Source organism: Aotus nancymaae, unplaced genomic scaffold, assembly GCF_030222135.1.
Source record: "Aotus nancymaae isolate 86718 unplaced genomic scaffold, 86718_ANA_hifiasm-v0.15.2.pri h1tg000065l, whole genome shotgun sequence".
NCBI lineage: Eukaryota > Metazoa > Chordata > Mammalia > Primates > Aotidae > Aotus > Aotus nancymaae.
Window position 1 is genome coordinate 14234090 of NW_026988480.1, and position 17113 is coordinate 14251202.

At 38.3% G+C, this 17113-nt stretch overlaps 1 protein-coding gene across 5 annotated transcripts in view; it reads right to left on the reverse strand.

Moving 5' to 3' along the window:
* Positions 1-822: 822 nt before the first annotated feature.
* RALA (RAS like proto-oncogene A) overlaps positions 823-17113 on the reverse strand; it is an 80703-nt gene continuing 64412 nt past the window's right edge. For all 5 annotated transcript variants that reach the window (XM_012473578.3, XM_064366751.1, XM_012473588.3 and 2 more), the window contains 2 exons: positions 12462-12636; positions 823-2815 (listed from right to left, as the gene is read on the reverse strand). In XM_012473578.3, coding sequence (XP_012329001.1) covers positions 2693-2815; positions 12462-12636 — 298 coding nt within the window. In that variant the 3' untranslated portion in view covers positions 823-2692. The remainder of the gene's footprint in view (positions 2816-12461; positions 12637-17113) is intronic.

Below are 17113 nucleotides of genomic sequence, written 5' to 3' on the forward strand. Positions count from 1 at the left end.
GCCAAATTTTATATTCTTCTCACAAAATTTTGAGACATGACTTTCTAACTCATTCAGGTGAGCAAGACCATGCTTGGCTAATTTTTTTACTTTTTGTAAACGGTGTCTCATTGTTGTCCAGGCTAGTCTTGAACTCCTGGGCTCAAGCTATCCTCCTCCTATGGCCTCTCAAAGTGCTGGGATTACAGGTGTGAGCCACAGTGCCCACCCGGGGCATAGTATTTAACATCATATTCCATATTGGTATTAAGAATGTGTGCACACAGTGAGATTTAAAATTATGCCAATTATAACTTAAATGTGCTCATTCTAGCACTGCTTATGAGTTACTTAATTAAAATGAACTGGATTTTGAAAAGTTGTTCTCCATATTGGACCAGATTGTTTCTAACTCACAGGCTGTTCAATAGTTAATAGGCCACACTTTCCCTCCAGACATCAAATGCTGGCCTGAAGCTTGGTGAAATGGTAATAGGTTGTCATGCCTCCCACAATTTGGAAATTCTCTGGGGGTCATTCTGATTAGAAAATGAATATAAAGCTGTCACTTATTCATTCTAGAGTTTAGCAGCATTCTAAAAGTAATGTACACATCTGTCATTTCATGACCACACAGAGTATCTTTGTACCTGTACACGAGTCCTTCCATTTCTGAGCCTTGATTAAATCTGAGCAATGCTGATACTGTTTTTAGGAAATCTGGCATTACACAAAAGTAGTCTCCAAACTGAGAGCTCAAAAGATGTAGTTGTTTGGTAAAGACACCCCAGTTGGTACATTTGAATGTTACACATTATATTGTAATCATCAAGTAACACCACAAACATTTTAAAAAAGGAAGTTTATTGGTCTTTAAATGGCTCAAATTGCAAATAAACAAATTGGGTAGTGGCATCAGCCTAAGACACGTGATGCATCTTTGTTAGTTGGCTTCATAGCACCTCAGTACCCAGGAGAGGAAAGGTCTCAAAGCAAAGTCACAATGTTAGTGGTTAGGACCCCTGGTTAAATAAGACTGTAATGAGTACACATGGAGATTGCTGGGCCCGCTGGCCAGTGTTACACTGGTAACTTGAATTCTGCACATGGCATAGCCTATGAGAAATACAAAATGGAAGATGTACATCTCAAACCTTTTAAGGACAAATATTTAACATGAGAAGCTTGATGTAATATCTAAAGAGTGAGTTCCTAAAAAGTCTATTTTTAACTTTACGTACACACCTGTTACCTGGAATGCCTGAACACATCTTTGACCTGTTGAAATTAGGACTGAGCAAAAAGAAAAAAATACTGGTTAAATCAATTGTCCTAGCCCCACTGCAAAAAGGAAAAAAAAATCTGAAAGTGGCATATTTCCCACTGAAGTTATGTTCCCAAATAGCGTGCTAGAATTCTTTCAGCAGGACCACACAATGGTGACACAGCCTAATGTTTGGTCAGTGTGTGCCACACATGTGTTCTGCACTGCACCCAGGTTTGACTGCTTGATGTTAACTTCTAAAAATGTAGCTACAGTGTTCTTTATTATGAACATAAGCAGACAAGAATTACTCCTAATAATTCCTGTACCAAACTGTAACTTCATGAGTACAAATTTAGAAATGAACAGATGGCAAGCATGAATATTTTCCCCGAAGTGTTCTAGTGCAAAATGCATTAGCACTACTGACATTTTCTTCCTGTGCCCTGCTCCCAGGAGATTAAAAACTTAACACTTACATGCTCACCACTGGCAGAAAGTAATCTCCAGGGACCAGCATCTTAGAGAAAAGGAGGGTTCATTCAAAAGTAACTGGTGCTGAATCCTTGCAGTTGAAAATGATCTTATAAGTATATGCTGGCCCTTCATTTAAAATGACCTTGCAGTTTATTAAAAGCGATCAAAGAGCTCTGGAATCTTATTTTCAAGAACCAGAGTATGGCACACATTTTAAATTTGGACAGTTACTTCTCAAGAATCTTCTATACAAAAGCTGTACTCCATGCTGGGCATATATTTTCTCACCAGGACACATGGGGCAGTGGACCCCTGGTGTCAGTAAGAACACACCCAGAATGATATAACCGGGTATTTTTCAGTTTCTAAATTAAGGCATATTCAAAAAATTCCATGTACAAGTTTACACCACTTTTCTAAGTTAATCACCAGGTAATTAAAGCAGATTCACAGATGAATTACTCTCAGTTTAACTATATGCAACAACCATGCCAATAACTTTTCTTCTAAAGTTTGCATAATAATGGTTAAAAAAAGTGGTACAGTTTAACTATCATGTCACAATTGTCATTTTTCAAGGCGGTAGAAGACCAACACATTTTAAAATGATATAAAATTTAAGCTTTATAATAAGAGGAAGTCACCTTTCCTCCTGCTCCCCACCCCCATCTCACTTCTTTATTTAATATTTCAAGAAAGACTGCCCGAGAAACACAAGCTCACACGCTACATTCAGGACCATGATAAATGTAGGCAATTATGAAATAAGTTGAACTCTGCTTCTTGGTGAAGCCACATTAATTTCTTTTTAAAGTAAATTTGACTTTCATTGCAGTTCCAATTCATGCTTTTAGTGATATACAACAATTTTCAAAATGTTAAAGTAATTTCAGTCAATTAAGCCTTCAATGGCAATGCTTATAAATTATATTTATTAGTATGGTCAAGGTAAGAAAGGAGTTTGGGCTTTGATTATAAAATGCAGCATCTTTCTCTGATTCTCTTGGCTAAACTTTTCCTCTTCTTTTTTCCATTCTTTTCTTTGCTGTCTTCCATCTTTCTTGCTCGAATTTCTCTCATTAAATCAAAAAATACCTACAAAAAAAACAGAATAAAGCAAATAGACATGAACTTAGTACTTCTCCAAATCATAGCAGTAAACTTTGGAGATAATAGAATAAATATTTAAGAGCTTTTGTTTGGGAGTAGAGAGTGTAAAACATAAAATTAAAGCCTGATTTTCCTAGTATCTTGAAAAAAGAAGAAACCTAGGAAATTTTCTGAATTACACCTTATGGTAAAAATGTTCATATTTAATAAAACCTGATCTTTCTGTTCCAGTTTTCAAGACAAAAATTTAAAAAGTGCTATAAGGTGATGATAGCCCCAAAGACAAAACTCAATGAATTATATCTAAGTACTTTATAATCAATAAATGTATTTTATTAATTTGTATTTAATAATATACACTTAAGGGCCGGGTGCGGTGGCTCAAGCCTGTAATCCCAGCACTTTGGGAGGCCGAGGCGGGTGGATCACGAGGTCAAGAGATCGAGACCATCCTGGTCAACATGGTGAAACCCCGTCTCTACTAATACAAAAAATTAGCTGGGCACGGTGGTGCGTGCCTGTAATCCCAGCTACTCAGGAGGCTGAGGCAGGAGAATTGCCTGAACCCAGGAGGCGGAGGTTGCGGTGAGCCGAGATCGCGCCATTGCACTCCAGCCTGGGTAACAAGAGCGAAACTCCATCTAAAAAAAAAAGAATAATAATAATATACACTTAATTGCTGGGCGTGGTGGCTTATGCCTACTTTGGGAGGCTGAGGTGGGCGGATCATGAGGTTCAGGAGATTGAGACCATCATGGCCAACATGGTGAAACTTCATTTCTACTAAAGATACAAAAAATTAGCTGGCCGTGGTGGCATGTGCCTGTAGTCCCAGCTACTTGGAAGGCTGAAGCAGGAGAATTGCTTGAGCCCAGGAGGCGGAGGTTGCAGTGTGCCAAGATCATGCCACTGCATTCCAGCCTGGTGACAGAGTGAGACTGTGTCTCAAAAAAAAAAAAAAAAAAAATATATATATATATATATATGTATGTATACACACACACATACGCTTTTAAATTTATATTTAGTAATTTGATTATATTTCATAACTTAGTTTCTTGAGCTCCATTTTTAGAAACGAAGCTGACTTTTCCTTTATCATCTTGATACCAGACACTACCAAACAACCTTGTTACTCTATATTTGAGAATTTATCAGTTTTTGTTTGATGTCTAGGAACTGGTAAATAATGAGATAGTAACATAGTAACTAAAAAAATTATGAGTGTAACAATTCAAAGTTAAATTTCAATAACAAATTCCTCTGTTCTCTAACATAGAAGGGTCTGGAAGGCTACACACTCACCCTCCACATAAACACCTGAGAGTGTATGATAAAAGGAGGAATAACTTCATGATCACTTTTGAATTCTGGATTTTAAAAAACAAGTTTTTACTTATAGAATTAAAAAACTCATTAAGACTAAAGATAAGCAAGAAATATTAAAGTGATAATGAGTGCTGTGAGTAAAGAAGTGTGTGTATATCATGACCGATGTGGCCTTTCCTAACGTGCCTCTAGTTTTCTAGTGAAAACTAACTGAAAAAAGCAAGGTGCAGAATAGCAGATAGAGTGCTACCTGTGCGTGTGTGTGTAGGGCAGGAGTACATATGTATTTGTTTGCCCTTGCACAAAGAACAATGAAATAATAAACCAAACCCTAATAATCAAATTCATTTTCAAGAAGGAGAGAGGAGAGTACAAGGAAGAGTGAGGCATCTCTGAATATATCTTGTTATAGAATTTCTACTTTAGAGACACTGGTGTTTTACATATTCAAAAATAAAATTAGGCCAGGCACGGTGACTCACGCCTGTAATCACAGCACTCTGGGAGCCTGAGGTGAGCAGATCACCTGAAATCAGGAGTTCTAGACTTCTTTGGCCAACATGGCGAAACCCTGTCTCTACTAAAAATACAAAAATTACCTGGGTGTGGTGGTGTGTGCCCGTAATCCCAGCTACATGGAAGGCTGAGGCACAAGAATCGCTTGAACCCAGGAGGCAGAGGTTGCAGTGAGCCAAGATTATGCCACTGCACTCCAGCCTGGGCAACAGAGTGAGACTCAGTCTCAAGAAAAAAAAATAAATAAGTAAAAATAAAATACAAGCCCTAAAAATTGAAAATCAAATTAAAACAAGTAAGACTGGCCAGGCATTCTGGCTCATGCCTATAATCCCAGCACTATGGGAGGCCGAGGAAGGGGCTCCCTGAGGTCAGGAGTTCGAGACCAGCCTAGCCAACATGTTAAAACCCTCTCTCTACTAAAAATACAAAAATTAGCCAGGTGTGGTGGTGTATGCCTATAATCCCAGCTACTCAGGAGGCTGAGGCAGGAGAATCACTTGAACTCAGGAGGCGGAGGTTGTGGTGAGCAGAGATACTGCCACTGATCTCTCCAGCCTGGGCAACAAAGTGAGATTCCATCTCAAAAAAAACCCCAAAACCCCAGAAACCCAAAACCCAAAGCCAAAAAAAAAAAAAAAACACCAGAAAAAAAACAAGACTGACTATATTCCAAGTCGGTGACAACAGTCATACAGAGGAATTATTTCAAAGGTCTATAAAACATAGCATATAAAGCATTTATTTTAGAATAGATGCTGAAGATAAAAGTAGAAACAAAATTCCAATTAAAAAAAACCAACAACAACAAAGACAAATCTTAAACTTTTATTTTTCTTTTGGTTAAGACAGAGTCTCTGTTGCCCAGGCTGGAGTGTGATGGTGCAATCTTAGCTCACTGTAACCTCTGCCTCTCGGGTTCAAGAGATTCTCCTGCTTCAGTCTCCCAAGTAGCTAGGATTACAGACATGAGCCACCACACTCAGCTAATTTTTGTATTTTTAGTAGAGATGCAGTTTTGCAGTGTTGGCCAAGCTAGTCTCAAACTCCTGACCTCAGATGATCCACACGCCTCAGATTCCCAATGTGCTGGGAGGTGTGAGCCACCATACCCAGCCAAACTTCATTTTGTAGTTTGTTCGTGACAGCAATGTTGCTTTTGGAAATATTTTACATACACTGAAGACTAATGCAAAGGAATTGTGTTTGTGTAATTTAGGAACCAAGATTTTCAGTATAAGAGAAAAGACATAAGTACAAAATCAAAGAGGTAAACATTTGTAATGTTAAATTTGAATTGGAAATAACATGATCACATATTTCTTTTCTTTTAATAATACCTATTTCCTAGCACTATTCACTGAAAAATTACAACCCAACAGCAACAAGCAAATTAAGTACCTATGCTGTGTCTGCTAAATACCATTCTTCTTAAACAGAACCTGTGTTCCTTAGATCAATGGCTGATTCCTGATCTGAAGAAGTATAAATTTTAAATCAGAAAGCAAGGTAGCCATCAAAAATGAATGGGCTGAGTCAAACAGAAATAGGACCAACATGAAGAAGCATAAATGGTTAAAGGGAAAAATTGAGCATATCACACACACACACACACACACACAGAGTATGCAACAGAATGAAACAGAATGATGACATAAAGCACATGAGTTCTTGCCCCCACTGGTTGTGATTCTACTTCCCGAGAGAGTAGGAATTTCAGAAGACCTCTGGTTTCAAGTCTCTGGCTAACTAGCTAGGGCAGGAAGTCTTGATTCTAACTAAATGTAATTATTAGAGTATTCCCAGTACTGCTTTCTAATGCAGATAAATCACTAAGAAAAGGATACTATATGAAGGTTTAATTTCAAATTTTATTTTTGAATGAATTTTATCTTTTTAATTGACACATATCCACAGAGCACACAGTGATGTTTTAATACATAATGTACAGTGATCAGATCAGGGTAATAAGCATATCCATCATCTCAATCATTTATTATTTGTGTTGGGAATATTCAATATCCTCCTTTCAGGTATTTGAAACGATATATTATCAAGTATAGTCATCTGAGTAGTATAGTACACTAGAGCTCATTCCTATCTAGCTGTAATTCCGTATAATTTAATAAATCTCTCCCTATCCTTCCCATTCCAGCCTCTAGTATCCTCTGTTCTTTTTTTTACTTCTATGAGGTCAATTTTTTCTAAACTTTTACATATGAGTGAGAATATGCAGTGTTTAACTGCCTGTTCCTGGCTTATTTTACTTAATTTTCTCTAGTTCTATCCATATTGCCGTGAATGACAGAATTTTATCCTTTTCAATGACTGAATAGTATTGCATAGTATGTATATATATCACATTTTCTTTCTTCATTCATCTGTTGTTGGCATTTGTCTTGGTTCTGTATCTTGGCTATTGTGAACAGTGCTCTAACAAACAAATGTCATTAATAGGAAAACGGCTAAATTATGAGAAAGCCTAACCATGGAATACTTTGTGGTTTTAAAAAGAATGTGGATACATCTGTATGCAGTGACATGGAAGAGCTACGAGATTTGTCATAAAATTTAAAAAGCAAACCACAGAAATGTGCACTGTACATACAGATATAAATATAGTGTGTGTGTATATACACATAAATCCTATTAATATTAGGGGGAAAAACAAGCAAACACAAACTTCCCCTTAGATATATGTATGCCTGCTTTTAACATCTGGAAAGACACACCCGTGTTAGCACTGGTTACTAGAAGGGAGGGGAGGGGAGTGAAATATGGGAGAAAAGTGACTCACTTTTCCTTTTTAAGTTTCTGTATTATGAATTTTTCTTTACATAGTATGTATCCATGTACTACTTGTATAGTGAAAAAACCCAAATATGATATTTTCCAAAAGATACAGTATATTTCTACCAAAATTCTCTCAACATAAAACTGATTCTCTTGACATAATAAATCACACTGCCCCTTTAGACATCTGTTAATACTAGCTCAACTTCTCTCTGTTCTGCCAAGATATTTTTAAAAATCAAGAGAAGGGTACTAACAAGGTCATTGAATGAATCCAATAAGTACCCAAGTAGGTTTGCCCAGATCCTCGAGCCTTATGATCCCTCTGTGACAACCATGGCCTCCTGAGACATGCCGTGCCCCAGCTCTGGTGGCTATGACACTTTTTCATGAAGAGGTTTAAAATCTGCATCTTTGAAACTTTTACCCAATGGTCTAAGTGGAATCCAGATGAGGAAAAGGCATGAGCCAATGATCTTATGGAGAGCTAGCATTTGTTCTGTGACAAAGCATGACATTTTGCAATTTAATAGAAGGAAATAACACTTGCTATTCCTGAAAATTTGTGATCAGGCTTCTAGTAGTGGATGACATAAGAAATGGGAAATACACTGGCTATTCCAACCATTGTTTTGTTTTGTTTTTGAGATGGGGTCTTGCTCTATAACCTAGGCTGGAGGGTAGTGGTATTATCTGGGCCCACTGCAGCCTCCGGCTCCTGGGCTCAAGCAATCCTCCTGTCTCAGCCTCCCGAGTAATTGGGACTACAGACATTCACCACCACACCTGGCTAATTTTTGTACTTTTTGTAGAGATGGGGTTTTGCCATGTTGCCCAGGCTGGTCTCGAACTCCTGGGCTCAAGTAATCTGCCTGCCTTGGCCCCCCAGAGTCAAGGGATTATAGGCGTGAGCCACCGTGGCTGGCTCCAACCATCGTTTTGAGTAAAATAGTTAAGAAAGAATGTAAGCATCAGAGTTGGCCAGACCCAGAAGCAGCAGATGCCACCACGAATCCTGTGACCTTGAGCCAGTTATGTAATCTCCCCACACCTCTCATCTTCCTCATCTAAAAAATGAGCATCAGAAGAGTATCTATGCTTCACACAATTAAGGATTAAATAGTTGGTACTTACCATAGTGCCTGGCTCTTATAAGCACAAATAAATATTAGCTCTTCTGACTATTAGATTATTTCCTCAGGAAAACAACCACAAAGACAAGTATAACCTAATTCTGGAAATGGTAGAGTTACTGCAAATGACTTCTACATAGCCACTGAGATACTTTATCTGGTAGCCACTCTGCAGGATGTAGCAGTACACAAAATTATAGTCTTCAGTATGGATTTGCACCTCATTTTACAAGCAGCCTTATTTAATGTAATTCTGTTTTGGAGAGGTGACCACGGAGTTCAGACTGTATTATCTGAAACTGGTTACAGCAATGTTTCCTATGTGCTTTTCCAGAATCCTGCCACTTACCCTCAAGAGGTGAAGTTGATTCCCCTTCCTTCTCAACCTAGGTGAGACTTTGTGACTACCTCCAACCTGTAGCAAGAGGCTGAAATAACGCTGCATAACTTCCGAGACTAAGTTATAAAAGGCTGTATGGTTTCTGCTTGGTTCTTATTCTCTTCTAACACTTGCCCTTGGAGGCTCCGCCCACTATGCTGTGAGGACGCCTAAACTAACACACAGGGAAAAGGCCACACGGAGGAGCCCACCTGGAGAGGAACTGAGGTATCCTTGGATAACAGCCAGCATCAACTGGCTGAGCCAGACATGTGCGAACAAGCCTTCAGAACCTAAGGTTAGGTATTTCCAGTGTCCAGACTTGAAGCTTTTCAGCTGAGGCATCAGACACTGCAGAGCAGAGCCAAGCCGCTTCCACTGTGCCCTGTTCAAATTCTTAGCCACAGAATGTATCAGCAGAATAAACAATTGTTTTACCCAGAAAGGTTTTGGGGTGTACTTTGTTACACAGCCATAGTAACTAAAACGACCCTATACCTTTTTCTTTCTTGAAAAAGTAATACAGTTGTACCTCAGTATCTGTGGAGGATTGGTTCCAGGATATGCCTGTGGATACCAAAATCTGTATCTACTCAAGTCCCACAGCTGACCCTGTGGAACCCATGGATACAAAAAGCCAGCCCTCTGCATACCCAGTTTTCACATCCTGCTGTATTCTCCATCTGCATTTGGTTGTGGATGCACAGCCCAGTGACATGGAGGGCAGACTGCATCTATGAAAAAAATCTGCACAGCTCAAACCTGTGTTGTTTGAGGGCCAAGTGTCCATGAATATTGCAAAAAGTTCACAAGGTTATTTACAGTGAAAAGAGCATAAACTCTGGAGGCAACCACAGGTACCAGAGTCTTACATATCCTTATGATATGTACATAGATAATGTGTTGTATGTCTGTTCAAAACACATGGCAATGGCAGCAAACTACAGACACCACTCTGCACTTTGTTTCACTTACTTTGTAACTGAAGATCATTTGATATCAGCATATTTAGTTCTATCCTCATTTCTTTTTAATGGTTGGGTAATACTCCATTATTTAAACCAGTCCATTATTGAACACGTGGATATTTCCAGTCTTTTGCTTCTAAAAATAATGCTTCAGATGTTTCCACGTAGTTAACATTCCACTGACTACCAGTGAACATACATTTATACGTGAGTGCATGATTTGCCTGTATCATACATTTTTAAGACTTAAATTGTTGAGTCATAATTCTGATAGGTATCACAAAACTGCCCTTCCACCAACATGAGAGGTTCCTGTTTTTCTATACTCTCACCAACAGTATATTCTATTCTCAACCTCTTTGCCTTTTTCTCCCAAAGTGACAGGTAAAAAAAGGACATCCCACTATATTTTTAAGTTGTACTTTCCTTTTTATAAGTGAGACTGAGCATCTTTTCCAGTTTAAAGGCCATTTGTGTTTCCTTTCTAAGACATGCCTGTTGCTGTTTTTGGACCATTTTTCCTGAGTTTTCGGTCATTTTCTCACTGTCCTGTAAGAGCTGTGATAATGCATACACCATACTTCCCAGGGTCTCTGATGCCAACAGATGACCACCACAAGCACTGTTACAACACAGTCCTTGTGTTGTAACAACACTGCCAGTGTCTGCATCTCTTCCACACTCCCCTCAGGTTCAAATAGTTTTTATAGTGTGTTCTACAACCTGCTCAAGACATCAAGTAGGAGAAAATAAAGTATATATATGCTATGGGAATGTTCAATGCTGCCCTTCAAAATCTCAAACACCCTCAATCTTAAAATATATTTTAATTAGTACTTGAAAAAATTTGCCCTACAAATTGTCTCTTTAAATCTGCAATTTTCTAATGACTTACTATAGGTCAGGCATAGGCTGCGGCATTTTACATATGTGATTTCATTTAATCTTTATAATATTCCTATGAAGGCAGGTATTCTTGTTCCCATTTCCAAATGGAAGCTAACTGAACTATCGAAGCCCTACTTACTTTGTTCAGAAACCATGGTTCCCAGGAAAATATGACAGGGCATGCTATGGACTGAATGCTTGTGCCACCCTAAAATTCATATACTGAAATCCTAATCCCCTATGCAATGGCAATAAAAGATGGGGCCTTTGGGTGGTAATTATGTCACTAGGGTAGGGCTCTTGTGATGGGATCAGTATCCTAGTAAGAAGAATGAGGAAAGCTATCTCTCTCTCTGTGTCATGTGAAGATAAAGCAGGAAGGTGTAAGATATTTCCTGCAAATCAGGAAGAAAGCCCTCTCCAGAATCATATTGTCTAGGACCTTGATCTGGGACTTGCTGGCCCCTAGAACTGTGAGAAATAACTGTTATTTAAGAAAACACACACACACACACACACACACACACACACACACACACTCTTGCCCTAGCCTTAACCTAAGAAAAAACTAGTATCCTAAATAGAAATCTGTAGTACTCATTTTGTATAGCTATCCTGGACCTAAAGGAATCGGACAGTGTCCTAAAAAGTTAATAAGCTTAAGACAGCAATGACACTGTTTTAAGACCTACAGCAAAATAACAGAACAAATCTCCAACTTTTCTTTAACCTAGTACTTTCTGGATCAAGGTTATAGATCTATAAGCACATGTAGCACTTACTAGAAGTGCAAATTCTCAGCCCCATTCCAGATCAAATGAATCCGAATCTCTGGGGTTAAGACCCAACAATGTGTGTTTATCAAAATTTACAGACAATTCTCAAGTAGAGTTTGAGAGGCACTACTGTAGAGCCTAGATATTTGCAGGCTGAAGAAAGGCCCCACTTAGAGGCCTTTAAGATCCTGTGTTACCTCAGCCTACTGGGCAGTCTTTCTAGATTCTGGAGCTGGTCTAGGGCAGCGGGATGAAATGTACTTGGGGGCGTTCCACATCTGGTTTTCAGGAAGGGCCACTCTGAACAAACAGAGAAGACAAGAAAGGAGGGCAGAGGATTTCCTTTCCTTTCTTTCTCTTTCAGAAGAAAACAAAGGTTGAGGGTGGGGAGTGTATAGTGGCAGGAGAGATTTTAAAATGCTCTTATCTGGGGGCTTCTTCATCTTGGGAGGTACCCTTATTTTTAAGAACTTAAGTGGGTTTGGGCAGGCATCAGGTCAGAGATAAGAATGTTTGGTGGTGCTGGAATCTTGGGACTCACACAATTCCTTCTATATTATCCAAAGCCCCAGTAGGATAAAGGGGAAAAAAAAAAGGTCAGGAATGCCATCAGTATTTAAAAAAAAAAAAAGTACATTTAGCTGCAGTGTCTCATGTTTTAATGTCTGTTGGGAAGCTAAGGTGAAGTAAAATTCCTAACATGTATCTGAACATTCAGGGATGATAAAAAGCAACATATATTAAATCTCTATTTGAAAGTTTCATAGACTCTCTAGACAAAATGGAGTCACGTTAAAGCAAACCAACGTATTTTAGCATGACACAGTAGTAAAGAGAGTCACATGTTACCTTGTCAACATTAGCTCGTGTTTTAGCAGATGTTTCCACGTAGTTAACATTCCACTGGTCAGCTCTGTTTTTTGCCTCTTCTACAGAAACCTGCCTTTTATCTTCTAAATCTGATTTGTTACCAACCAGTAGAAATGGAACATTCTCATCTTCTTTTACTCTTAAAATCTGCTCCCTGGGTAAGAGAAAATGAAAAAGAAATGTTAACATTATAAGGATAGTACAGAAAGTTCCTGTCTGCCCCACACCTTGTTTCCCCTATTGTTAAGATCTTCTCCTACTGTGCTACATGTATCACAATTAATGAACCAATATTGATACAGTATTAGCAACTAAGGTCCAAACTTTATTCAAATGTGCTTGCTTTTTGCCTGACATCCTTTTTCTGTTCCAGGATCTCATCCGGGTCACCACATGACATTTAGTTTTGTCATGTCTCTCTAGCCCCAAGCTGGCCATGGTAGTTCTCAGACTCTTCTTGTTTTTGATGGCCTTGATAGTTCTGAGGACTGTAGGCAGGCAGTCTGTAGAATGTCTCTCAATTGGGATTTGTTGGATGTTTTTCTCATGATTAAATTACACTTACAGGTTCTTGGGAGATTTAGAGTGCTATTCTTATTGCATCATATCAAGGGTCCCACCAATTGTTTTTAAAACCCAAATGTGCCAGAAATTACTGCAAGTCAGATCTTGAGCATAGATTTTGCATTTAGAGGTAAGTTATCCACTGCGAAAGTGTCATCAGTTTTAAAGTACCATGGTTCTGCTCTTCCCAGTCATGTGACTCTGAGCAAAGTACTTCTTATCTCAGTTTCCTCATCTATAAAATGGAGCTAACAATGATACCCTCCTTATAAAGTTGCTATGAGGGCTTAATGTGAAGTGCTTATAACTGCATGGCACAGAGTAAATATTTAAAAAAATGTTAGCTCATTATTAATCCATTGGAAGAAATGTGTTCTTGTAAAGTCAACAAAGAAAAAGAAATCTCTAAGACTCAGGTTCACTAATTTGCAACCTTAAAAATGCTTCTCCTCTGAAATTATTAAGAACTGTTGAAGCTATAAGAACATTAGTATAGTCAGCCCTCTGTATTCAGACTCAACTAACTGCAAATAAAAAATACTGAAAAAAATTCCCAAACCGCCAGGTGCAGTGGCATACCTGTAAACCCAGCACTTTGGGATGCTGAGGCAGGAGGATTGCTTGAGGCTAGGAGTTCAATACCAGCCCAGGCAACATAGTGAGACCCTGTCTCTATAAAAAATAGAAAAAAAAAAATTGGCCAAATGTGGTAGTATGCACCTGTAGCCTTGGCTACTTAGGAAGATCATTTGAGCCAAGAAGTTCATGGCTGCAGTAAGCCATGGTTACATCATTGTACTCTGGTCTGAGACCTTGAGACCAAGAGTAAGACCTTGTCTCAAAAAAAAAAAAAAAAAAAAAAAAAAATCAAAAACCAAAAAAATGCCACAATCAAGAGTAAAACAAAATTTAAAATGCAGCATAGCAACTATTTACATAGCAATTACACTGTATTAGATATTAAAAGTAATCTAGAGATGACTTCAAGTACATGGGAGGATGTGCATAGGCTATAAGCAAATACCACACCATTTATAGAAGAGACTTGAATATTGAAGAAACTTGGATGTTGGTATCTACAATGGGTCCTAACTGCCCCCAGATAGAGGGGCGACTATATTTTAGAATAAGAGAAAATGAGAAAATTAAAGGGATGTCAGAAAGGCAAATCAGCGAAGTACACTTGGTTTCACAGGCTTTTTTTTTTTTTGAGACAGGGTCTCACTCTGTCACCCAGGCTGGAGTGGAGTAGCGTGATCATGGCTCACTTGCAGCCTCTACCTCCTGGGCTCAAGCAATTCTCTTATCTCAACTTCCCGAGTAGCAAACCTATACTAAAGTAGCACACCTATACCACACCCAGCTAATTTTTTTTCCTCTTTTTGTAGAGAGAGGGTTTCACCATGTTGTCCAGGCTGGTCTCGAACTCCTGAGTTCAAGTGATTTACCCGTCTCAGCCTCCCAAAGTGCTGGGATTACAGGTATAAGCCACTGTGCCTGGCTGCAGGCATTTTATAGTGATGCTTAAGAAACTGGGAAAAATATTCTTCTTGACTTATTTTCAAATTATTCTATTCTGTGCTTCTTAGACAATGTTTCCTAAATACCACCACCATACTACTACCACTAACATTTTACTCAGTGCTCTCAATGTGCCAAACACTGTTTTCAGTACTTTATATACATTTTCTCATTTAATCCTTACCTAAACCCATGAAGTTAGTATCGCTATTATTCTTATGTTACAGATAAGGAAACTGAGGCACAGAGAAATTATGTTAACTTGCTCAGAGTCACACTTCAGTAGAACCAGGGCTGAAAAATCCAACTCTAGAGCACACAATGAACTTGTACAACAGATACCATGAGAATATGAAGGCGGACCTCCTGGATTTTAACTCAATGCTATTCCTGACTGCACGACCTGGGGCCAAGCCACTAAACCTCCCTGCATTTCAGTTTCTTCATTTATAAATTTAGATGTCACTTTTTAAAAAAAAATCAAATTTAAGACATCACTAGTTCTCAATCTTATTTTATGGACTACCAAGAAAAGCTGCTGGCAATTATAACTATATGGACCCATATCATAAGACACAGCCCTGAGAGATGTTAAAATATAAAAAATGCACATCTTAGAATCTATGAAATCCAGTAGTATCTACCTCACAGTGTTGTTTGAGAAACTAGTTTATATATGTAAATACTTAGGATGGAGTCTGGCTCCTGGTAAGTGTTGCGTGAGTATGAGGTAGTGTTACTATTGCTATTACTTCATTCACTTGATTAATCATGATGTAGGAAACATTCTAACACATTCAACACTCAGAGGAAGTTCTTTGGACCAGAACTCTCAGTTTTAATGTGAATAGACTAGAAGCCACACAGACTATGGGCCACAGAGAAAGTCAACTCCATTCTTCACTGATTAACTTATCTTACACATCCTTTTAGAAAATAAAAATGTCAAGCACGGTATCTGGGTGATGTACACTAAGATGTATAGCACTACACGGTGCTATGATGCTTCCTACCACTCACATGATTTCTTGCAAAAACCATGTCAACTCTTACCATGATTACTATTAAATATATGCTGTACTTGTGAAGAGGATTTTGGCCAATCACAATCTTTTTCTAGGGCTTGCTATGACTTTCTTAACCAGTTTCCTAAGCTGTTAACAACAACTGACTTGCCACCCAATCTCATCACTTGGAAGGTGAGACTGACTGAGGTGTTTGTAACTCTAGCACCTCTGGGTCATATGTGTGTATATATAGTCACTCATTTATTTCTTAATAAATACCTACTAAGCTACTCTGAGTCAGGCACTGCAGGGAAACCAATACTGAAAAACTATAGTGTGATTGATGCTAGCAGAAACATGGCCACAGAAAACCTGGATTTATTGGGTTCCAAGGTGAGAAGACAATATTTTTTAGAGTTAATTGGTTGGTTTTACTAACAACTTTTCTGGATGTCAGAGAAAGGTAATCCTATGTGTATAAACCTCGTACACATTTTGCTTAATGTAATACTCCCTTTAAACAACAGCTTTAGAGGCTATTATAGAATTTCAGACTAGGAAAGTACAATCTGGTCCAACTTCTTCATTTTTGACATAGGAAAGTAAGAACTAAAAGGTAAGTGTTTTTGAATTAAAACAAATGTTTACTAAACATGTACTTAGTGTAGATTAATGCTAGCAACTATGTCATAGATAGGTATTGGGGATACTGAGACAAGCAAGGAATGGGTCCTGCTCTCAAGAGTTTTGACCTTATTGGGAAAAACACAGATAAATCTAGCTCAGTATAAGAGTGTATTAAGCATGATATGGGAGCTGTAGCAAGGACATCACATATATAGACGAGGAATAAATGGATTTTGTGGATCATAGAGATGACCAGGAAGGCTAAGGAGAGGAGCTGATATTTATGCTACCCTTGCCATTTAGACCACATGGAGTGCCTACTACAACCATTCAGATCTTCACGGAAGAGCCTTTCCTATTGTTGGTGAGTCACTAGAGTCATTTTTATTTATGGCAGGGGCAACATATTAGAGGTACACAATAGAGCAATGAATTGTCCTTATTTTCTGTAACAGTAACAGCCCAAGATTCTTGGCATAAAAATACCTTATTCTCTTGAGATATCACTTTGGCTTTGGTGACTATGGTGATAACATTTATTCCATTACTTAGAACAGGACTTGCTACATTATAAGCACTCAAATATACACTGAATGTATAAGCATTGGCATTTCTATGACTTTCAACATATCTCCCACAATTACAAGTTACCAGGGTCTGCCATCCTTTGCATGTCATCATATATGAAATTCCTTCCTCATAGAAACCAACAAACCTTATTTTATGATACATTTATACTTCAAAGTTTCTCAAGTACATGCTTTTTGCAAAGAATGCTCTCTTAGAATAAGTTCTTGAGATTTTCAAGTGCACATAAAAAGGAATGCTCTGTATAAGCCTTGGTTTAGTTTTTTGCTTTACAACTTGAAATGCCCTCTTTCCTTATCTGTGAAAATCCCTCTTTTCTTCAAG